The following is a 24,424-nucleotide window of genomic DNA, read 5'->3' as shown; positions in this document are numbered from 1 at the left end:
TACTTAATTTCACTACAAAATTTGTTTTCACGGATGTCTTCTGGTGAGAAGTGATTGCTTTTCAGAGGAGCTCTATGATGGTGCTTTTTCCTTTTAATTTCAGTTGTATTTTATTCAAATTAAAATACTACCTTTTTTTCTGATGCGTTTTTAATGAAAGCTCAGCATGAACAAAACAGGAGGAATACTTATTTCTGTTGTGAGAGAGGGGCTTTATTCTCTCTATTTTAGACCTGTGCATGGATACGGCTTTCCACACTGAGATGGTATCTCTGCATGGTCTACACTGTGTTAAATAACATAGCTGAGATCTGAGATTTCTTCTGCTTTGCCATTATCTGCCCATTCTCATTTTGCATCTTCTCTACTACATGCCTTCCTCTCCAGCGTTGCAAGTCGTGTCTGTTCCAACCCCTCCCCATTTTGTTTTCCTGGCTGGGTTAGGTGTTCTCTTTGTCTGTTCGATCTGTGGTTCCCCATGTGTGCCTCTACCATCGGGGTAGATGTGGCTTAGAATCCTTCAGTTACCTTCTCTTTCATAACTGCAGGACCTCTAGCCATTATTTTTTCCAAAAGGATTGCCAGTTCTGAGTTCTGACGAAGCTTTCCAACAAGAATGTTTATTTTCCACTAATAAAATTTTATTTGGCTAAAACATGTACAATATTGATAAATGTTATATTAATGCGGACAGAATGTATGTTTATGGAATGAAATGTGAGCAGAAGCAAGTGGCAGTAAGATACTGTGGGAGAAGGGACAAGCAGATGGTGACAGAAACCACTCTTCCTGAATTTGTAGTTGCTGCTACAAATTCAGAGTCCAGATGACAGGAAGCAGTAGTATTCCTGATTCGGTTTTCAGTAGGATATGTAGCACAGTGAGAACAGTTTAACTTGCAGGCCTTTTTAATAGTAGTTTAACAAGCAGAATACGCAAAATAGTATGTTTGGTCATTTCTTCTCGTTCTACCATTTATGATTCATCCTCCCATGTGTGGTTTGCCTACGTGTAATTAGGAAAGTGGTATATACAGTAATTAGGTTCTCTTTTTCCACCATGGAAATGGGAACTGTATTTCTGAGATGCTGTTGAATTATAAATAAAAACAAGTAAAAAGCAGGTCTTCTCTACTGCATTTTCATTAATGTCTAAACTACACTTAGAGTGAAAGAAACATCAGAAAACATCAACCACTTATGAACTGTGACCACAGCAGTATAAACTGAAGAGCTTCTAGGTAAGTTTCTTAGCACATATTAAGTCTCAGGTGCAAACTAGCCTGAAGATGATGCCTGAGGAAGCAGCAGTACCTCCCTGCTTCTGCTGCTCCATGTAACCTGTGCAGCAAAACAGCCTGGGGTGCGGTCCAGTGTTCTGAGCTATGAGCATTCCAGTAGTCGCTTCCAAGGGGAAAGTAAGCAATTACTAGATATTGCAATAAATGCTCACAAAACATCCTTAAACAGCAAAAAGTGCGTATCTAAGTCAGTGACTGCAAGGCTGTACAAGTTCACTTTATGAGCTATTTTTTAAGGAAACCTTGGCTACTCAAAATGTAAAACTGCATATTTCAGCAAAATTCTCAATTCATTACATTTCTGCTTTACATCGTTCCACCTTTCTTTCCCTTTTGTTCCAAAATTGGAGGCCCCATGTTAGAGATTCAGACAATAAATCCTTTTATCTAGCACTTGCATTCATTATTCATTGTGCATTGTCAGTGGATTGCTACTTCAGGCCTGAATTACAGTTAATTAATCTTAGAAAAGCACTTGTAATTTCACACTTTATGAAGCACTATTGTCTCAGCACAGCGGGGCTGTGGTGGCAAAATACTCTAATGCTTGTATCTCTTAATATTTATGTGCATTCAGGTCTTTATTTTGCCTACATCTCTGAAGGTTGATGTTACAGCAGTCATACTTGTGTTTTACTTTGGAAATGCTTTTTGGTATTTTTATTTTATACAGAATTTCAAATGGAACAGAAATAGGTTACATAGTTACTTAAATGATGATGTTAGAAAGAACCCAGAAAAGTGATGGACTTAGAGTAAATCAGACAGATTCTGAACTTGTCACATTACTTCAAATGATGAGTTCTGTTGGTAGCTGGTAATCGGTCAGATACAGTCTACACTTAAAAGCTAAGGCCTATTGTTGTCCATCGTGTGGTTAAATGTTTCTAAACCTTCTTGCTGTGCCCATAGCTTTCTAGGAGCTCTAGTTGCATGTGTGAGCATGTATGTAAGAACTTTAGTGAGGAATTTGGTTCATGTGTTGCAACTTCTTTGTTTAGTTTACACATCTGCATAGGAACAGTTCCTTCTCTGTAGCTTACAATAGCTTAACCAGTATTCTAAAAATACCTGTCTCTCTTGACAGTACTTACAACTGACATTTCTGGAATGGTGGAAGAAAAAAAATTATAATCTGTGCTTACATGAAGGTACCAGAGAAGTGATTGAATGCAAAGTTACCAGAGATCCCTTAGTCGCATAGCACACAGAAGGGAGTATTTTGTAATAACTATCAATGTGTATTTGTCCTTTTACTCTCCCTTTGTATGCAGTTGGCTGCTGGCTGAGATGAAAAACTGAGAACTGAAAAGATATTTATTTTACTTAGTGTGCTTGCTATGTGGAAAAAGAAATTGCTAAGGGTTTTTAAAAAATGCTCCTTTAGCTCTTTAGCTGTATTTACCTAATTGTTTTAAGGAATTTCACAGTAATTGCTAAGGTGTAGTGCTTACCACAGTGAGATTTTTTTGATTTTACTCTTCATGAAAACTGTCCCATCACAAATATATTTGCTGTATTTTTGCTTCTTACTAGATTTTTGCATTAGGTAAGCATAATTCCTTTTTAAAATATTGATCTTGTTTTAGTCCTTGGAAATAGAAATTGGGGAAAAAGAATTAAAGTTTGAAATAGAATGTATTACACTGTGCAGTTTGTGCTGAGTGGGGTTTGTGCTGACTAGAGAAACATACCTCCAACCTGAATTACCCTGTGATCCTGATATCATAGATGGAGTCAAGAACTAGAGTTTATTGTTAGTCTAATGAATGCTCTAGCAGCCTAATCAGAGGCAGCAGTTTTTATTGCTAGCCAATTAGTGATGCTAACGCTTGTGGTCTGATTGCAGCTGGTTTCCAATAATCAGTGTATAGAGCATCATCAGCAATCTGAGCCCTGCTGGAAGGAGGGCACTCTGTAGTGTCTGTACCTGGGATTTTCCTGGGTGCTTTCAAGCAGTCAGTTGCTAATGCTTTGTGTTGATCCAAAAGCTTATCACTCAAGCTTATCCAAAAATCACTCTGGTTTTGTTAGATTTCTCTTGTATCTGCTATAAGTTCCTTAAGGCCAGAGATGAGCTGAATCTAAACCCAGGTTAGACACAAGTCATTTGACTGCAGTGACTTTGTTATAGTTAAGTCACTCAACTGCAAGGCATGTGCTGCTACAGCTAAATCCAAGCTCAAAATGTGAGTGCAGTCCAAGAGAAGGCCGGACAAAAGGTTGGAAGTCCTTGGGCAGTGTGTGTCTGGGGTGGAATGAGGCCTGTGACCTGCTGAAGGCAATGGTGGTGCTGTCTGTACAAGGCTGCAAACCGTGTGCATGTGAGAGATCTGTGTGCAGTGCTCATGCTGGAGGGAAGGGAGCATAAGCTGACCTTTCAGCTTGACTTGCTGTGTAATAGAAACTGAAGATGGAATTAGTCCGCTTGCAAAAGTATGAACTGTTACAGTTGTGAGGGGAGCACTGACATCGCTTCTTATTGTTACGTCAGTGGTCAGTCTGCAGTGAACTGCAGGCAAGGACGGCTTCTCCTGCTGAATGAGCCTTCAGAGCACTGCCAGCCGCCCTGGGTAGTTCTGACATGCACTTGAAAGGATCTTCTTGAAGTCTTTCATTGTAGCTTCCATTTTTCAGACTAAGATGTTCTTCAGTGTTGAGTCATCTTCTGGTGAGGAAGCATGGAGGTTTTTTCGTTATGTTGACAGTAACCTCCTTGTGTGAGCTGACATGGCTTATTACGCTTGGATCCTCTGATCTGAACTGCAGCAGTTTGGCAAAATAGATAATCTATTCAGAATGAAAATCTTGGGAAGCTTTTTGCATCTGGTATGATTCAGAGGTTCTTCAGAGGCCATGGATTGAGCAATTTTTTTTTTTTTTTTGTTCTTATTTTTTACCAATCTTACTGTTGGAGGAGGTTAATGTCTATGAAACTGAAATTCTGGATTTCTGGGAAATGCTATTTTTAGTCTTTTGAGGTTAGAACTGGATCAAAATCTAATGCAGAACTGCAAGAATGCTGAACAGTAAATCTTCAGATGGTTTATATTTGTGTTTGTAAGGATAAAATTAGACTCATTTTTCCTATGTTGCTTTATTTTAGTTAATGTTTGAAATATTCAGTGTAGTTGTAGCTGTGACAAATTTGCCATCCTGCTGTATGAAGTGTAGCAAAAGTATAGAGTCATGTTTATAAAACTTAAGTCGATCCTTTAGTGAGACCAGCTGCTTGGCGTAGTCTACTCCAGGGCTGTTTAATAACAAATTAAAAGACCAGGGAATACTATGCAGAATACACAAACAAAATTGTCTTTCTTTCCTATGCCTTGATTCTAGATCTTTCACACTCCTAAGTCTAGGACTTTATCTTTGTTGTTTTGTTATTGCTCTATGACAGGTGCTGATTTATGTCCCTATCAGAGGCGTAGCTTATAAAAAAGTTTTCCTGCAAAACCTGTTAGCTTAGGTGTGTAGGCAAAATATTCCTGGAATAGGTAAGTTACATATCTCTTGGTATATTGGAACAGTCATTAACAGGTGCAAACTGCCCTGTTTGGTCACACAATGAAACTCTTCTGGTTTGAATCTTGAAATCATACTTTGGTAATTGTTCCAGATCTTCAAAGTAGATAGTTTGTATACAATTTTCAGTCTGAAATTCTGTCTCCAGTTTTGATTAGGTTCCAGTGTGTTTGGAGTTGAATCTCAGTATCATTTCTAAGGAATGATATCTCACTGTTATCTAGAACTTGGCAAAAATGTGAAGGCTCAAGAAGTGTGCCTGTACCTGCCTCCTTTTTTCCCCCTGCTCCCTGATACACACTTTGATTGACTGTATTTGGAAGAGAGAGTATAAAATTTTCCATTTGCTGGTCTCTTAGATTATAAGGAAAGATAATTACAATTTCCTGCCTTCTTAGTGCTTCTTCAAGTTAACGTGCTGCCTCTCATATTTAGATTTTTCCCAAGTGTTTCCTAGAAAAATAATTTCTGTACCAAACACGAGGACTTCAGTCTATTGTCAGAATTATAAAAGAGCAATGCTTTTTCATTCAAAGTTGAGATCTATAATAGATACAGGCTATTTAATTTCCTTCATTAAATTTCTAACTTTATCTCGTAAACTTTTTTTTGTTTTCCATCAGAGTTATTTATCTTTTAGTACTTGTAATTTTGCATATAGTACTAACTCTGTTCTTCTACTATGTCTGAAATAGCTTTCTTAGTGTTTGCATTCCTTTCTTGTGACCTACCCTGCTGTGTTTTTCTCAAGTCCCCCACAGTCTCCTCGAATAACTGCTTTTAACTCAGTCTCTTTATTTCCCATCATCCTGGCCTTAATATACAAGTAGTTGTGAGATGGCTTATTTCCTTTCTTTCTTGGTAAGCAGTTTTGATTTCTTCTTTCTTTTCTCCTCCCTGTTTTCCTCTTACTATCTCCAAGTCTGGCATTTTGTTTATCTACTTGAGTTGTTTCGGTTTTTTTGTGTCAAAAAGTGAGTCTTATATCCACTCCAGCCTCTTCTTTCTTATGCAAGTTCTGAAGACAGATTGGATATCTGAAAAGAAGTAGTGGTTAGTCAGAGCAGGTGTGTGCTCTGTGAGGACTGTGCTCTAGGCATGAAGTTTCTAGAATTCTTTCAGTTGATTAAAGGAATGAGGTTTAGCAGACCATAGGCAAACTTCCTGATTGGTTTGAACTTCTTCGGGGAGAGTAAATGAAGGCGTGATTTACATGAACAGTTAGGCAGTCAGTTTGAGAGGACCTCCCAGCAGACATTCAGTGCTGGAATTGGTGGCAAGACATTAAATGGAAGTTGTCAGCTGCTGGGCTTTTGGAGATTTTGAGCTGATGGAACCAAATACCACTGATCTTCATAGCACATAAAGCATCTTTTCCTGGAGACTGTCTAGAAAAAAATGATGTGCATTGAAAAGTTGTAACTGCAAAATTTAATCTCATAAATATTGTGACAATAAACCTCATAGCATTTTTCTTATTATTCTTCTGGGTAGTTTAAAATGTAGTAGTCAGACCACAAGGAAGTTGATGATTTTTTTTTTTTTGTTGGTTGGTTGGTTGGTTGGTTTGGCTTTTTTTTAAATTCAGAATGTAATGGCAAATGAGAGAGGAAGGATTCCTAGCAAGAGACTAAGGGTGGAAAAAAAGGTGTGCTCAGTACTAGTAAGAATCAGTTTGTGATACTGAAATGACAGGAATAGGTTAGGACCCTGAGATTTGGATTAGAGCCACGTATAAGGAAGTGTGCTGAATTATTCCTCTGTGTTTGAGGTGGCAATTAAGTAACTGGAAAACTTGTACTTAAAATGAACTTGTTTCCTATGAGGGGGCTAAAAGAATGGCCATAGCACTAAATCCGTGCATCAGGTCATTAGAAATATTTCATACTGTAATATTACATCTTGCTAAGTTGCTTTATGGATGCTATGAAATAACGATAATTTGCTTTATTTTTGTCCCTTAATTAAAAATCTTCTCTCTCTTGTGCCTAGATATTTGATTTGATGGATGCCAAAGCACGTGCTGACTGCATCAAAGAAATAGATCTTCTCAAGGTAAAAGATTTGTTTAAAAAATGTGGAGCCATCGTCACAGTATATGAAGTTTTTCATAGACATACTTAAAGTGTCCACTGTTGTTTGTATACTGTTTCTGTAAGCCTCACTTGAACAGTTTTGTGATTTTTATTATTTTAAAAATTAACATTGAGTAGTAATAGAAAAAATGAATAATGCTTTTGAGTAGAAATTTCTACCAAAACTGCAATATTGTGAACAACTGTGTCCTACATACAGTAAAATCCTGCTTTTAAAAATTGACTTCGCTGTTTCAGATAACAGTTCAGCACGCTATTGGATATTATACATGGAAGCAAAATTCCTCTAAAATTGTAATGTCAGTTGTCATGTTGATCCTAAAATGCCATCATGTTCTTGTAAAGTATTTGTAAATGCTTCTTGTAAACTTATACTTTTTGTAATTTGTATCATAGTGAAATAGATTTTAGGTGTTTTATTTGCCTAAATAAGAATGTTTGTGTCAGTCTTAATAAATACTGTGTACTCTAAGCTAAAATGTGAATTATTCTTTTGCTTTCTTAGCAACTGAATCATCCAAATGTAATTAAATATTATGCCTCGTTCATTGAAGACAATGAGCTGAACATAGTGTTGGAATTAGCAGATGCTGGAGATCTCTCTAGAATGATAAAGGTAGGGATTGACTTTTTTTAAAAAGTAAGAGCTTGTAATGTTCAGCTTGGGTTTTTCATTCTGCATGCTCATCAGTGGGTGAAATGCAGTGAAAATGTTGGGAACTGTAGAGCAAAATGGAGTCTTTAGACTGACTTGTTTTTTTTTAATATATACCCAATATTGATGCTTATGTAAGTATTTTTAACACTGTTGCCCAGAATGTAAGTGCAGATGGGAACATAAGTAGGCTGAAGTTATATTAGTACTGGGGAGAAGAAAAAAAAGCCTGTCACCACCATTTAGAACAATACGTTTTAATGGCATTCCTGATTTTTTGGTACAGTTGTTTTGTGTTCCAGTATTCTATTCTCTGTAATAGTATGAAAGCAGAGAATAACTGATGTTGTATGGCAGAAGTGTCTTATAGATCTTTAACTTGAACTGCTAACCACTCTGAAAATATATTTTGTATTTGTTTGGCATCACATGCAGGGAGCTTACTGATACCTGTTTGTGCATTATGGGTTAAGTGCACTTTTTTGAAGTTCTTAAGTGCCTGTTTTTAGCTAATGAGAAACATTTATCCAAGACCCATTGTATAAACTTTTGTATTCTCAAACTTATACTAACTTTTAATTGCCTTTTTAAATCTTTGTTGTCTGACAACTACTTCCCTTCTTTCCTTTCCCTTTTTCCACTGGATCTTGGGTTTAGCGTGTCCTTTTGGGGTACTTTCCTGTGTGCACACCATGTTATTGCTGTCAACAAAGCACACCACCACTCTGGACACAAAGAGTGCCAGTCAATGAGTGTTGGCTCAGCAGCAGCCGGGCACAGAACAAAGTTATGTTGTTTTGCTACATGAATAGAGAATGTTAATTTCTTCATTAATGACTTTCATACCGATTTTTTAAATTTTTTTTTTTTTTTTTTAGCTTTTGAAGCATATTCCTTTCTAAGTTGATAATTGTAAGGTAGGACAGTCAAAATTTAGTTCTAAGCAGGTTGACAGCGTCTGTTAATATTTATAGCCAAATGTGATATTTTTCTTCATCTCATAAATTATTAATTCTGTGGGCTTACATTTCATAAAACATAAAGGAAGGTTTGTCTTTTCTTTTGAATGTTCAGTTTTGACACAACAGTTATTAATATGAGTGCTCTGTGACAGATTGCCTTATGGCATGTCTGGTCTTATGACCCATTGAAGCTTTTTCTTTTTCCCTTGCTTTTTTTTTTTTTATTATTTAATTTTAGATCTGATGTGTGGCTTTTTCAGTGCAGTTGGCCTCATTATACCTTGTCCAAGTCAGTGGGTATTTCTTACAGGATCGATCTTGGAGGCACTTTGTGGTTGTCCTCTTAACACAGGGATCATGTTTAATGTAGGAAACTTAGATTGCTGTTTGATGTTAATGACAGCCTATCAGGCTGTTATTAAATATGTATGAGGTGTCACAATGCACTCTGTCTTCATGCTGCTGGTGGAGGAAATGATTTGGTAGATTACTTTGACGATAGGAGTTTAAATGTGGGGTGCGCCAGTTGTGTAGCATCTTCTTAAAGAAGTATTTTAAAAATTGCTTGAAAAATAAATGATAATGGTATGGAAACTTCCTAGAAGCGTGGCTGCCTGTCACACTACCAAAGTAAATAACTATGTTGTGTTAAGACAAGCCATGCTTTGGTTTCCAGTGTTCTTGCTAGAATGCTGTTCTGAGTTTGTTGGAAAATGTTGAGACACCCCCAGAAGAGTGTTTGGGTATCAGGCTCGTTATTTGATTTGTAGAAGGAATCAAGCATGTTTTTGAAATTGTAAATGACCACAACTTGAATGACACTGAAACCAAAATTAATGTGAGGGAAAACTACTTAACTAGTTTACTGGGTATTTGTTATGACTTTATTGGCACATCAGAGAATACTTACAAGGCTGCTGTGCCTCACAGTGCACCTTAATGAATTCTTTAGTTCTTCCCTTAATGAACCACATCCTTGCTGCCCAGCTTTTATATCATCCCTCTTGTTACCTGTGAATAATACTCTCTTTGTCCTCATTGAGTAGACAACTGAGGAAAATCACTTGGTGCATTCATATGCATTGTAATAGAATTCATAGAATCTGTTCTATGTCCAAAAAAAAAAGGCAACTGTGCATTGGCATTTGCATATCACATAATGAAATCAGAGGTATCTCCTGTTCTCTCTGCCTCTGTGTTTATGTATGTACATACACAGATTTAATCCACTTTACCTTACTTATTTTTTTAATTACCTCTGTCACAGGGAGATGTTTCAATATAGCCTCCCTTCTCAAAAGCAGGAGGATCTGAAATTGGTGATTTCTTACCATACAGCTTTTAACGACCCGTTAGAATTCTTGGACAGGTCATGTCAGTAAAACTGAGAGGCAGACATCAGTGAGGGGGAAATACTTGCATTTGGCTCACAGTTGGTTTTTCACTAGAACTTGAACCTCAGCACTGTGTAACCCTTGTGTGGGGATGGTGAAAGAAGGGAAAATTCTTGATTTTTTTCTGTATCTGTGAATTAGGTTGCTGGATACTATTACCTCAAAAATTGTACGGGTAAATAATTATTAACTATTGCTCTGTTTCTCAGTTGCTCAGGGTCTGTTGTTCGATGGTGTCTGTGGTCCCTGTTGAGGAACCTGTGATAGTCTGTGGCTGCCAAGGTTAAGGGTAGTTCATGAGAACTGTTGTTACCTCATAGTAGCACCTCCTTGTGCGATACAATATGTTGTAAGACAGGTTTGAGGCTTTGATCCCTTTTCGTATTAGTCATGGTTCTCCTCTACCACAAGCAGTGACAAAGTGAACATTTTCTGTGGATTTTTTAGTTTGGGATTTTTTTTTTTCCCCAAGCAACAGTTGATATATTAGATAAAGAAAATGCCACAAATAAAGAAGAATCTACTAATTGAATTAATCAAGAAAATACATTATAATAATTCAGTAAAAAGAGCTAGTTAGTAAAGTCTGTCCTGAAGATGGTAAAATAAGAGAATTTGAATTATCTTGCAGAATAATTAGCATATTATTTAAGATTAAATATAAGTTATTAGTCTTGTAAGAAGGGATATTATCAAGACACTAAAATGTTGGGTTTTTTCTTTAACTCAGCAATAAACTTCTAGGTCTGTTTAATTTCTGCAGATATTTTTAGTTTTTAGGTTCTTTCAGCAAATAATCTTAGTGCACAAAAAAAAAATGCAAACTCTAAACTGAATATGTCATATAGATCTTAAGGAAGTTAAACATGTTTTGGGAACAAGTATGAAAGCTTTCATCTAAAAAGTTGAAAATATGTTTCCAGCTTTCTCAAGATAGATGGAAAATAACTTGAATTCTACAAAATGTCACCTAGGACTTCACCCACTCTTCAGAAGTCACTTTTTGTGTGTATTTTTTTCAACTGTCAGATAAGGAAATAAACATACTATAATTAGCTAGGTAAAATCATAGAATCATAGAATCGATTGGGTTGGAAAAGACCTCCGAGATCGAGTCCAACCCTTGGTCCAAATCCAGTCCATTTACTAGATCATGGCACTCGGTGCCACGTCCAATCTGCGTTTAAAAATCTCCAGGGATGGTGAATCCACCACCTCTCTGGGCAGCCCATTCCAATGCCTGATTACTCTCTCTGTAAAGAATTTTCTCCTGATATCCAACTTAAATTTCCCCTGACGGAGCTTAAGCCCGTACCCCCTTGTCCTATTGCTGAGTGCCTGAGAGAAGAGACCAACCCCCACCTGGCTAGAACTTCCCTTCAGGTAGTTATAGACAGTGATGAGGTCACTTCTGAGCCTCCTCTTCTCCAGGCTAAACAACCCCAGCTCCCTCAGCCTCTCCCCGTAGGACTTATGCTCCAGTCCCTTCACCAGCCTCGTTGCTCTTCTCTGGACCCGCTCCAGCACCTCAATGTCCTTTCTGAACTGAGGGGCCCAGAACTGAACACAATACTCAAGGTGTGGCCTCACCAACGCGGAGTACAGGGGAAGGATCACTTCCCTGGTCCTGCTGGCCATGCTATTTTTGATACAGGACAAGATCCCATTGGCCTTCTTGGCCACCTGGGCACACTGTTGGCTCATGTTGAGCTTCCTGTCAATTAGTACCCTCAGGTCCCTTTCTACCTGTCTGCTTTCCAGCCACTCTGTGCCCAGCCTGTAGCGCTGCATGGGGTTGTTGTGGCCAAAGTGCAGGACCCGGCACTTGGCTTTATTGAACTTCATCCCATTGGAATCAGCCCATCTCTCAAGTCTATCCAGATCCCTCTGCAGAGCCCTCCTGCCTTCCAGCAGGTCGACACTCCCTCCCAATTTGGTGTCATCAGCAAATTTGCTGATGATGGACTCAATGAGACAAATATTCTAAAACCTTTCATCAGCATGAAGTTCATATTGATACCTGAGGTTTCTGTAGTTGGGAACAGAGTTCTTTGTCCTTAAACTTGTTTTTTGTAGGGTAGTCAAAATACAGGGATAGTCACTTCTTTCCAAGCAGCTGATACATATCTAAATAGCTCCTTGCAGTAACTGGAGCTCTGTTTAGACTTGTTTGAAATCTCATTGATTATCATTCTGATGTTTCACTAGTGGTGGATATTTGGGCTTCACTGTATGAAACTGCATGAGGCATGATCTGGAATGCAGACTCTCCTTCCCGTGCCAAAATATATTAGCAGTGGGGTCTTTTTAAACTTCTTGCTCTGAGAGGTTGACTGGTGTGCCTGTTCTGTGTTTAGGGGCAGCTTGCTCTTTTTTAAGTGCTTAAAGACTGGAAGCAACATTGACCTGTAACTTTAGCAGTTGTAGGAGATAGTTGGTGTTCCTGTTTGAAAGGCTGGTGGGAAAAATGATGTTTCCTGTGTATTTTGAATGGCAGTGTTGCAGAAGCTGTTTTCTGCCATGCACACACATGTATAGCAGGACTGTTCGCTGCTAGGATTGCCAGATATTTAGCTGTGTGAGTGTGTTTTCAGTTTGTCAGAATACAGCAATTTCATGCTAAAATGTTGTATGCCAACATTTCATTTTAAAATCTAGCAACTGTTGCATCTGAAGTATTGTAAGCCCCTTGTGCCTTGAAACAGAAGTAAAACTTGGAAAGGGAATTTTTCTTACAATAATGACTGTGAAAACTCACCTAAACATAAATTCTTCTAATGTGTGTTTAACAGAAATTGCTGGGGCAAAGTAGCCAAAGTGGAGAATTTCTGTGTGTGTAGAGCTGTCTGAATCTTTTGCATCCCTTGGTGCTGACAGCACTGCCTACAAGCTGAGTAACTATCAGTGCTTTGACCTATAGTATGGGTGACTGAAATGGCATTGCCAGAAATAGCTTTTTCCAGATGCTTTGGATGGGCTGAAGCTTTCCTGTCTCTTGGAGGGTATTTATTCTTTCTAATAACACAGGGAAGGGAGTAATCTGAGATGAGTGTGAAGAAGACAAAAGATGAGGCAAACAGGAGTAGACTGGGACAAACAGCTAAGTAATCCTTAAGTGAGGAGAGAGAGGGGATGTGACTGGGAATAAGGAAGACAAGTACACCCCTACGAGCTGGTGTGCAGCGTTTGAGAGAAGGTAGACAGGAAAGTTATGACGCAAGGAGTAGAGACTGAGGAGTGGAAGAGAATTAATATAAGAGTACTGGACTGGGAAACTGAAACGGGGTTTCCAGTACTAGGGATAAGCACAGGGAGATTAAAGAGCTAATGTATTGCCAGAGAACAGGACATACTAGGCAAGGATCCTAGAGACAGACAAAGGGGCTACCAGCAGGGAGAGAGCCTGGATGGGATAACTCAAACTGGCTGGGAACAGGATGTGTTGTGACTCAGTGTTGAGGGTACAGCTACTCTGTGTAGAAATCATTGTGTCCGTGCTGCCTTCTTTGCCACCATGGTCGTTTCCAAGGCAGGGAGTTTGAAAGACAAAGGTTTTGTGGTTAATACAAGATTTTTCCAAAGACCATCCTTACTTACTGGTACTGTTCCTAGGGGATACTGTATAAACCACTTCAACCACTACTTTTTGGTGGGAATTGTAATTGCTTGTTTGGTATTTCTGACAATCAAGGAAAAACTCTGGGTCTTGATCTGTAGAAGTATTGAGCGTTCACAGCTTCATCAGTTCTGAGTGGAAACCGTGCTTTGAAGATGAACTCTTTCATAAAGGTATGTACATTGAGAGGGAGGTACTTAAATTGGTGCTAGAATTAATTAACACTTTTGATCTTAATTCTTTGCCCATGTTCTAATCTGTAAAATGGGAATATTACTGCCTCGTCATTTCTAAGGCCATTTGTGAAGATAAACTTCATGAAGTTTATTTTATTAGTTTGATTTTCCAATAATGCATACCAGGAAACTGTGTCCCTCCCTGAAACTTATATTTAATAATAGGTTTTGAATAGTGCACAATAAATAAAGCCTAGAGACACTTTCAAGCTGCTCATTAGCTGAGTGTCATGAATGAAAGAGTAGAGGGTCTTTTAACCTAAAGAAAACAGAACTGAAAACTGCATGCACACACACACTCTCGAGGGGGAGAAGTTATGGTGGCTTTAATTCTGAAATTTTCCTCATATGTATATTTATGTCCAGATAATTGACATTGTGATTCTGGAAAAAGTATTTTTAAAGTAGTCTTCTCTGCGTGTCTGTGTATTTTTTATTCTCATCATCATACTGACTTATCTTGATCTATAGTTCCAAGTTTTAAAACATGGAATCTGATTGTTTTGTTTTTCATCAGTATCTGCTTTATTTTTCCCCCATGACTGTTGGATTTAATTTAAAGAGCAAAAGCCCTCACTACCACCACCCCCGTGCCAAACCTCCTGACTTGAAGTGTTTTTATTGAGCATATGGTTATATTTTATAATCTAGACCGGTTTGGCACTTTGCTGGAGCCACATCATTGATATATGTTAAAACCTTCAAAATATCTTTTTCCTCAGTGGTTGTTTTTTTTTTTCTTGGTGTTCTGTATCACTTTGACGTTAGCTTTTTTGCATACTCATTTTTGAATAAAACTTTAGAAGATAGAATGTAGCTTGAAGAAACCTGTAATATAATAGGATAGTGTAACACAGAGTGTGCTAATTACAGATCAAAGCTAAACTATTTTTATGTACCTTTTCCTAAAGGAGGAGCCTGGAGCTTTGAACTAGTCAAGCTAATTTTTGCCACTAATCTTTTTTAAAGCTACTAAAAAACTTTTTTAACCCCCTATAATTAAAAAAATAGTGCATCCTTATTCACCTTTGAATATATATGTTATCTGTGCAGCAGGTATAAAAGGCAGGGCTGGGTGTTCTGAGGGGGAAATGGTCACTCTGCAGATGGAGCTGCGAAGCCTTAAAAAGTCAAGGCATAGAGCCCTGCCAAGGTAGGAGAGCAGGTTCTGGTCAGCTTTTGCTCTACACGTGTGTTATTGGGGTGTCTGACAGGTGCTGGGCTGTCACCTTTGCTGTCAGCCACAGGTAACCACAGGGAGAGCAGTGCCAGCAGTTTGCCACTGGCAAGTTACATATGTGTGCTGGCAGAATGAAAGCTGGCTGGTCCTGCAGTTTATAATCAGAGGGATAATTGGGCTGGGTAATTACCAGGCAGCCTTGTTAGTTTTTCTGTGAGTCGGCCATTGTCTGTGTCTGCCACTGGAACAATAAGAATAAGGGGGCAGATTTTCTGCTAAAATAATTAGACTATCAACAGTCTTTTGTCTTGTGGTCAGTCCCCTTCACAGGCATCACACCTGAAGCTATTGTGTAAGTTCTGGCTGAACACATAGGGAAAGTAATGGTATCACTCAGCTGTGAAAGGTTAAATTGGCAGGAAACTCGATTTAACTTACAAGGGCTGTTCACGTAGCTCTAACTGGGCAGAAAGGCTTTGGAGATTTCATCTCCGCCTTTGCCCACTGGTGCTGAATTGTCTGTGAGCCTTTAAGGAGCAGGGAGAATTGAAAGATTTTATTAAATTAGTAGTTCTGGGTACTTTTCTTGTTTGCAGTGTCCTGCAAACAATACTTGGAGTTTAGTTTTAATTTTTCCCACGGTTATGTTTGAGAAATTCACACCGTCAGTGTTTGTGCAGTATGAAAAACTTGCTGAGAATGAAGAGAAACCAAATCTATCTGCCTTGTTTGTAGAGAGAAAAAAAGTTGATAGCCTCTTTACTTACTGTGTCATGCTATTGCTTTTTATTAGCAAGTAGAGTTAATGATTCAAGCATGAGTTTCACCTCTTCATGCTAAACCAGTTTTCCTACGGGCATTTTTTTGGAGAGAGATGCATGTAAACAAATACTGTTGAATTTAAACATGTGACTGTGTGTTTTAAGAAGCCCTACTCAGTGGTAACATCAGGGACGTGGAAAATGATGCAGTATTGGAAATTTGTTATTAGTGGCTCTGCAAGTAGATCTGATTTCAGTAGGTGTCTTTAATTTCTGAACACTGTATGTTCTTGCTTTTTTGCGTCAGCAAAAACATTAGGTGGAACAGAGTGACTGTAGGTGGACTGCTCGATGAGGAAAAATTATGTGAATCCTTGCAGAGAAAGTTGGATAAAAATAGATAGATATATATATAAAGTGACTTAGTTCAGAGCTTTCTAAGAAATCTGAGTTTAACCAAGAGTCTTATTAACAGTCTGATTATTAGCATGAAAGAATGTATACTAAAATGGAAATTATGAAAAATTCTACTCACATTTTTTACAAGGCTTATTATTTCTTTGTAAGTAGGTCTGTGTGATGATAATATTTTGAGAGGATGCGTCTATCTCAATTCTGTGGTGTCCATGTGGCATGTTCTTTTTTTTTTTCTTCCTCAAAGAAAGACCACAGTTTAATTCTACTAACTTGTCCTTCTGATGCTTGTAGGTACTTCTGTTAGTACCATTATTTTATATGCTGGTTTTTGTCCTGTGTCTTAGTCTTTTGTTGCTCTGGATTAAGTATAGTTTGTTGTATACTGAGATGACTAATAGAGGAAGATTTGGTTTTTTAAAACACTTTTTTTGTGGAGTGTTAAAGGGAAAAGGTAAATGTATGGCATCTTCAGTAACTGGAGATGTAAGCGACTGTAAATAAAAGCTGGAAAAAGAAACAGGTAAATATTTTCATTTTAGTCACTTTGTTGGCTGAATACTTGCTGTTTTCTGTATGTTCAGTTGGTAGATGGAAAATAGCTTGGGTTTGGGTTTTTTTTTTTGTATTTGTTCTCTTTTTACAACTAAGAGACAGCTGCTGCTCTTGAAATGTAGGCAAATTTGATCACGCTGTGATCAAATTGAGTGAATGAATCAGGATGTTGTGGGAAGTTCTATTTTTGTTCTGCATAGAAAGCAAAGAAAAATGGCAGAAAACTTACCATGATCTAAAGAGATGGGCAGCTGAATTCATGAAAGAGCAGAGCCAGACAAAACTCCTGTGATGATGCATTGGTACTAGGTTTTTAAATAGAAAATAAGACTTAAGTAGGTAATTAATTTCTATATACTTTAGTCTCCAAAATACAGAGATGCTAAGGTTTATCTTCAGTGGTCTGTCTTCTTGGCCTTGCATGCCTTTGCCAGTTCTGGTTTGTTTCTGTTGTATTCACAGAGTGAGAACCCTTGGTTGTGCTTCCATAATTTCCTGTTACAGCTGCCTGACCCCCTCTTTCCTCTTTCTGTTCTTTCTGCTAATCCATATTAAAAAGGGCTCCCAAAGAAACACAGCCAGAAATGGTCCAGAACTTCATTACGTATTACTTGAAAATTCTGTGTAATAGTAATTTCTGCATCACTTTCCTCTTGAAGTTCAGATTTCTTCCCACTAGTATCTGTTATTGAATCACTGTGTTCTGATAAGTGTATGCAATAAAATGTAACCCTCTCTTACACTGTACATTTTTGGAAGCCACAAGTGAAGTTTTGTCATGAGAACAAGATGATACGATCTAGAGTCTCACCAAATGCTGAAAGGAAAAGGAATCTGTTTTACCATCTTTCTCATTTCACTTTTCCCCCAAATATAGTCTTTTAGAAGGTAACTCTAGGCAACAACCTGTGCAGTGAAAAATTCAGGTATATATTCTTGTAGGCTTATTTGACAGTTTCACAGTTCTGTTCTTTATTTTAAAGTAATGACTCTGCAAAATTATCAGCTGTCATCAAGAGAATTTCATAAAACGTCTTGCTTTCTTTAGTCCAGTTTGCTTCTTAAACACTCATTCTTTTAATTTATTCCTATTTTTTTTTCCCTATTCAGTGAGGCCTAAAGCAGGGTAAATCACACCGTAAAATCCTTTGATACACCCAAATCAGAACTGAATACTAAATTTTTTCCAAGCATGGTTACTGAGATGTAGGCAGTCATATCTGAAATTTCTAGTTGTGTTTAAATCGTCTATGTTCACTGTCTACTCACCTGCAGGAAATCCTTAAGTTTCTTATGAAGTCCAAACAGTTCTGGGTATTCTCTGAACTGTGCCTGTAAAATCTAGGTAAAACCATTTGTTAATTGCTGTCATTTTTACTTTTGTAATTTGACCTTTAAAGCATCATCTTTAGAAACTCAGTGTATTATTTCATGCTTTTATATTGACTTGAAACTTTTCCCCCCCATCTATCATTTACTTTTTTTTTTTTTTAATATGCCACCAAGAAACTGAATGGCATATGCTTTTCAGGTGCAGGGCAGCTATGTTTAACTTCACTAGGATGGAAACATTTGGAGAATATTTTATTTTTCTTTTAGCAATCCATTAGAGATTAAGGAGAGTTACATTTTCTCATTAGGAAACTGTTCGGTTATTCTGTAAAAAGGGACGAAAATACAAACATTGTTAGCAAATGTATCAGCTTTTCTCCGTCCTCTTTAGACAAATTCTGTGGGGTTAAGTAATAATATTGATGCTTTCAGGAAGAGATTATTATTATCCTGCAAAATTATTAATACCTTCAGTAGAATGTGGCTACATCTGACACACTTATATTGCATCCTTGCTCTGTAACAACTGAAGCCAATTTTTTAGTGCACAGTCAGCTACAGTGTTACAGATGGCAAGTGAATAAAACGTTAAAACTTGTACATAAATACTTGGAAAGTACACTGATGTACACTGGAATGGAAATCTGTAATGGAAAATCTTCCCATTTCAGACATTTTGTGAATGGCATTCAAGTTAAACAAAAATAATTCAGAATATTTAAATAAAGTACGTAGTTATAATTATGATAATTTCAGGATGCATTTTAAATCAAGGAACTATGCTTTCATGTGCACATACTTACATGTATTGTGTATTTGTTTTTAAATGAAAAGAAACCTGGTCTCCATCTTCCTGTTGACATCAAACAATCCTCTGATATGCAAATCCAGCTGTGGGGAGAACAGATACACAGGGTTTGTTTGGATTCAGTCCAAGACTGAAAGAAAATTGTATTTAAAGACGTAATTTATATGCTTTGCCTCATTTAAATGAAAATGCATTTTGAAATAATCCCTATAGCTAAAAACATTTTGGTGGAATGTTATGATCCTTTGTATTGCTGATACATTTTGCTACAGCTAGTTTAAAACCATCTTTCTCATCCTCCTGCATATCTCTTACGTGTAGATGCAGCTGTCAAGCATGTTTTAACATAGTATGTGGAAATATTTTTATTTTTCCAAACTAATGTTTGTTATGTGAACTTTCTTAAGGTGTGCACGAGTGTGAAGTGTGTGTGTGTGTGTGTGTACCCACACTGTTAAGATACATATAAGTACTTTGCTTTACATCTAAAATTTTACTAATATTAATGTTTAGGTATTTTTCTTCATGTGTTTAACTTTAAAATCTAACATATTACAGTTTCTTTAAAAAGAACGGCTAAATGAGCAACAATTTGTCAGTCTTCTTACCTTTAGCTGCAAAATTTATAATTATTAAACTTGTACGTTTTAGCATTGGCTGAATTCCAGGTTTTCAGTTTGTGTCTTTGGAGGACTGTGGTTCCAGTTCCCGAATATAATATTTGGAGAAGATGTGTGTAACAGAGCATATTTGTTTCTTGTAAGCTTTAACAGGCCATTGAACTGTTACCAGTGATCAGTAATGGTATTTTTTATACAGGATGGAAAATATTTGAACAGGAGGTAGATCAGTTCCTTTAGTCCCCTTTTATGTATTGCAAAAGTTTGTAAGACTAACCTAATCAACCCTTCTTACATGATCTTTGTGACTGTGTGTCACTGTTGTGTTTTTCTTTTATTTAGAAAATGAGGGTATGGAAATCAGTGTTGGTGTAAGGAAGTATTTAGTTTTGGAAGTTCTGTGGCACATATCTTTATATCTGACCTTTATTTGTTCTGTGTCCACTTCATGCTAGACTATTCTGACCCCATTAATCCAGCAATGAGGATTGGAAAATACTGTTTAAATCCCTTTTTGGGATAGCAGTTTTATTGCATTAGTGTTATTTGTAGCTCTGTCTGTGAACCGACTAAACACATACATTGATGATACATGTATTAATATTTAAGGGAAAAGCTTTCTGTATCAAGAAATTTTGTTAAACCTTTCTCAATAGGTTGTGAGCCTCTTGTATTTGTTTTGGTTTTTTTTTAATAAAGGATTTTTAGTCTTTTCCCAGTCATTTAATGCAAGGTTTAATTTTTAATATTCGCTGTCCATCCTTTTTTCTTTAAGCATTTTAAGAAACAGAAGAGGCTGATTCCTGAAAGAACAGTTTGGAAGTACTTTGTTCAGCTTTGCAGTGCCTTGGAACATATGCATTCTCGTCGTGTTATGCATAGAGGTAATACAGGATCAAAGATGATTTGTCTTTACTAAACCTTTTACTACGTGAGAATTAAGTTGGTTGGAATCAATTTTGACAGCGGACACAATGTACATTTCTGTAACGTTTTATAAGTAATGGAAAACCGTGACAGAAGTTTGTGGTTGTACATTTGTTGTGGTAGGCATTTGTTTGCAGCCATGGCTTGTGATAACCAAATTTTCAAAAGAAGTGATAGTTCTGTAAGCGATGGAGATGCTACCATGTGCTACTTGACTTTTCTGGCTCTTATTTTCTGTCCTGTTCTTTTTCTTCTGTATTTGCCCCCTGTCTCACCCAGATGTTGTTACCTGCCTTCTTGCACAGCCATTCTTTCCACCTCTTGCTCCTGGTTGTCTTACAAAAGTATTTGCCTCTTGCCATGCCGAATGGTGATGTACAGGCCCTTCTCCCAGTCCTGGAGATGGGAGCTCTGATTATGTGCAGCTCTGAGCATTTTCTCCAATTCTCTGCTCCTCTCCACTACCACTAACCCAATCTCTGTGTCAAGTACTGTGTCACAACAGCTATCCCTGTCAGGTACTGAACCTCCTTGGCCCATTTTAGACCTCTGTACTGCTGTCTTCTCTGTGTTGTCTTCATTCTACCTTGTAACTCTGAGTCAAGGAAAACAGAGCTGCTTCTCAGACGTACAATTTTTTTTTCCCTTGGAAATCCCTCTGTTCGTGAGTTGTATGTGAGTTGTATGTAAGCTGTCTCGTTGGGTTCAGGGGGAATTGGATGTCTTAGGTTAGTGGTTTCCTTCTACTGGGATGCAGAGCTGCCTGAAGGCAGCAGCCCCTCGTTCTCTGCTGGGCTTTGTCATTTGCAGCTGGAAATCTTGCACCCTTCAGCAGATCAGCTTAGATGCCCCTGCCCCTGTAAACAGCTTTCCCTTGTGATTCTCCTTTTTTTTTTTTCCTTTATGCATTTGTACAGATGCCTGCAAGTGCAAATGATACAAAGAACAGGATATAAAATTACAGATTCTTTCCATAGGGTACAGGTATCTTCCTTTATTGCTTTTTGTGACTAAACTCAAAATCAAAAGGATATTTTAAGTTCCTTAAAATGAAATATTAACTTCGAAGCTTCTGGCAAACCTATGGCAAATCTAATGATTCCATGGTTACACACCAAAACCAATGACAATTAAAGCTATTTTTAAGTTTAGCTATGTCCGTGTTGGACTGTTACACAAAGGGTGATCCAAACTCCTGAAAACTAGGTCAGATAGCAGCGTAACGTGATTGCTTCTGTATTGTTCTCTAAAGCTTACAAGGTTTTGTAACTCTTTTATTGGGAACCTGAAAACACTGGTGTTTGAAGGGTTGTTAACCATTCCTTTCACTCTACCCATATTTATGCAAACTGTAATCCCCTCTTATACAACTGAAGTGATTTTCTTCAAGTTTGGAGCCACAGTGCATTGCTCTCGAGCTGAGTATGAGCTAGACTCCCTTCTCAAACAAATAACAGGTCAGTTTATTTAGAAACAGGATAAGTACCTTGTTTAAAAACCATAAAATAAAAGTCTGTGCTGTTGTCTCTAAGGGACTGGATTAAAACTTAAACTGAGTATTACTTGTGAAAAATAACTGTCTGGGGTATACATCATTATTTTTCTTTGTTTCTACTTGATTAGCCCAGTTCCATTGATGAGTGCAAATAACCATTCTCCTGAGTAAAACTTGCCTTTTTTTATTTTTTTAATGCCTGCTATTAGAGAATCAGTTACCTATTTCAAATGAATAACATTATGTCACTGTGGTTTATGTGAACAGCAAAAGTGATGAAAAATCTTTTACAGTGCTTGAAAACATTTCTGTGCTGTTACTTAGACATAATAAGAGGTTCTGTAGTTCTAATGCAAGACCTTCTATGTAGCTTATATAAAGTAGTAATGAACTGCCTTATATCTACTGTTTGGCTTTGAGTGTTGGGGTTTGGTTTGTTTGTTTGCTTGGGTTTTTTTGAAAATATTTTTCATGGCTCTTGATTTTCTTGCTTGAGTGATGTTTGTACTATTAAAGTAGCTGAAGTTCTAAATTCCAGACTCATTCTTTCTGAACACCACCATTAAATTTTACCAGTATTAGCTGTAAATAAAATCTTCTTTTGGTCTATTATTAGAGCAATAGCTTTTCTTGTGATCTTACTGTGACTTTTAAATTTAATTTATTTTTCTTTCAGATATAAAGCCAGCAAATGTGTTCATTACAGCTACAGGAGTAGTAAAGCTTGGAGACCTTGGACTTGGTCGATTTTTCAGCTCCAAAACAACAGCTGCACATTCTTTAGGTAAGCTTTCTCTGAGGTACAGGTGTTGGACAGGTAGATTTTTTTTATTTTTTTTACATGTGCCCACTCAGGAGGAGGAAGAAAACAGTTAGATCCAGCTGAAGCTGTTCTTAAACAATAATAAAAACGTGGTCATAAAGGTCTTCAATAATAATAATAATAATAAAAGTGGTCAGCACCATGGACAAATACAGAAAAACTGTTAAGTACTGAGGCAGTACTTTCAACACTACAGCTCATTGGGTTTTCCCCCCCACTTAGTTTGAATCATCTAATGTACATTTCTGCCTCTGAACAAGTGTTTCCTAAAAATGGTAAAGTAATACTTGCAGTGCTTATGTTAGAGCCATTGGAGGACACACAAAGAATTGTTTCTTTTCAGATGTTGATGTTTCTAATTAGACTATGAAATAGCAGACTTCCCAGATTAAAATATGCCATGTTTATCCTCATCTCTTAATTTAAGTTTTCCCAGTTAGCAGTAGAACATGGAAGAAGAGAGGATTGATGTTTGGCGTGTTTGTACCATATTTGAGGTGTGGGTGATACCTGTGTTAACAACTGAAAAAAATATTTTAGAAGGGAGACTTTTGATTTTTACTTCCCTGTGTTCCAAAAAGTCTTTGGTCACTCCTTTGTACCTTCCTGTTTTTTACCATGTTTGGTGCATACTGGTAGTGGCATAGTCAAAACCAGTAACTGCTGAGATCTTAATGGGACTGAAGTGAACCTCAGGCACAGATGTACAATCTTGCATTAATAAAAAAAGAGAGAGAAGATGACAGCAAAGTGGTGAGACCAGACTGGAAATGTGCTTGGGTTCCACACTGAAGATCTGATATGAGGATGTGACAGTGTTTTATCTCAAGTGCTGCTGTTCATGCTGCCTTCATAACCCAGTGGTTACTCTCTGATACCACTGGTGAGATCAGCTTGTAGTTGAGTCCTGCTACTGTCTGCAAATGGACAAAGAATGTGAAGAGGGAGATGTAAATCCTTATCTGTGGATTAGGAGCTCACAAAAAAGGCAGAAGTCCACAGTGAGGGTGGGAGAGTTAGATCTGTGTTCCGAGGCAGAAGTCAGGAAGTTAAAGAGGAACAAACTGCCTCAACTCTGGATTCTTTTGGCTTGTGGCAGGGGAATGGTTGCAAAGACTGAGCTAGAAGTTTAAAAAGCTGAAGGTTGAGCCCGAGTTAAAAACAGTGTAAAACCCCCAAGCCCTTTAAAGATCATCTTTTACAGATGAAGAATTGTCCAGGGAGTGAGGGGTGGGAGGATGGCAGCTTTGTTTCTAATGTTGGGTGCTGCGTCCTGGTGGAGGAGCTGCTATTTTTTATTTTCTTTTTTCCCTGTCTCCTCTTTTCCCATTTCACTCTTAATTATGATCTAATGTCAGAATTCAGCCTAGGAAAAAGGTTTGTTTCAGCTGTTAACTTAGGCTACAGGGGAGACAGTGACTCTCTGATTTATCATGTCATTAGCAGAGACTGCTTCTTAAAATGAATTTCTTCTGCAGTTTCTGATGCTGGTTTTCTTGAAATTTCCTTCGAAGTTGTACCTTTTTATGATTCTATAAACCTTTGGTGCACAAAACCCAGTGAATTACAAACATATGTGTAGCAATTTATACTTGTTTACAGGCTCTATAAAAATTTCAGTAGCAAACTAGATTCAGGCTTTCAGAGATAAAGAAATGTACTAAAATTTTAATTAGGTACAGCTTCTAACTGCTAATTATGAATAATACTGATTTAATTAGAATA

General features: G+C 37.5%; 1 protein-coding gene across 4 annotated transcripts in view; it reads left to right on the top strand.

Annotated features, from left to right (window-relative positions):
* NEK7 (NIMA related kinase 7) overlaps nt 1-24,424 on the top strand; it is a 62,348-nt gene that overhangs the window by 18,974 nt on the left and 18,950 nt on the right. For all 4 annotated transcript variants that reach the window (XR_004358522.1, XM_032696334.1, XM_032696336.1 and 1 more), the window contains exons 4-7: nt 6,818-6,880; nt 7,427-7,537; nt 20,230-20,338; nt 22,553-22,660. Coding sequence is in view for 3 of the 4 variants with exons in the window: in XM_032696334.1 (XP_032552225.1) it covers nt 6,818-6,880; nt 7,427-7,537; nt 20,230-20,338; nt 22,553-22,660 (391 nt within the window). In the remaining variant the exon portion in view is untranslated. The remainder of the gene's footprint in view (nt 1-6,817; nt 6,881-7,426; nt 7,538-20,229; nt 20,339-22,552; nt 22,661-24,424) is intronic.

This window comes from Chiroxiphia lanceolata, chromosome 9, assembly GCF_009829145.1.
Source record: "Chiroxiphia lanceolata isolate bChiLan1 chromosome 9, bChiLan1.pri, whole genome shotgun sequence".
NCBI lineage: Eukaryota > Metazoa > Chordata > Aves > Passeriformes > Pipridae > Chiroxiphia > Chiroxiphia lanceolata.
Note: the sequence above shows the minus strand (reverse complement) of the source record. Positions and strands in the feature narration are given on the sequence as shown.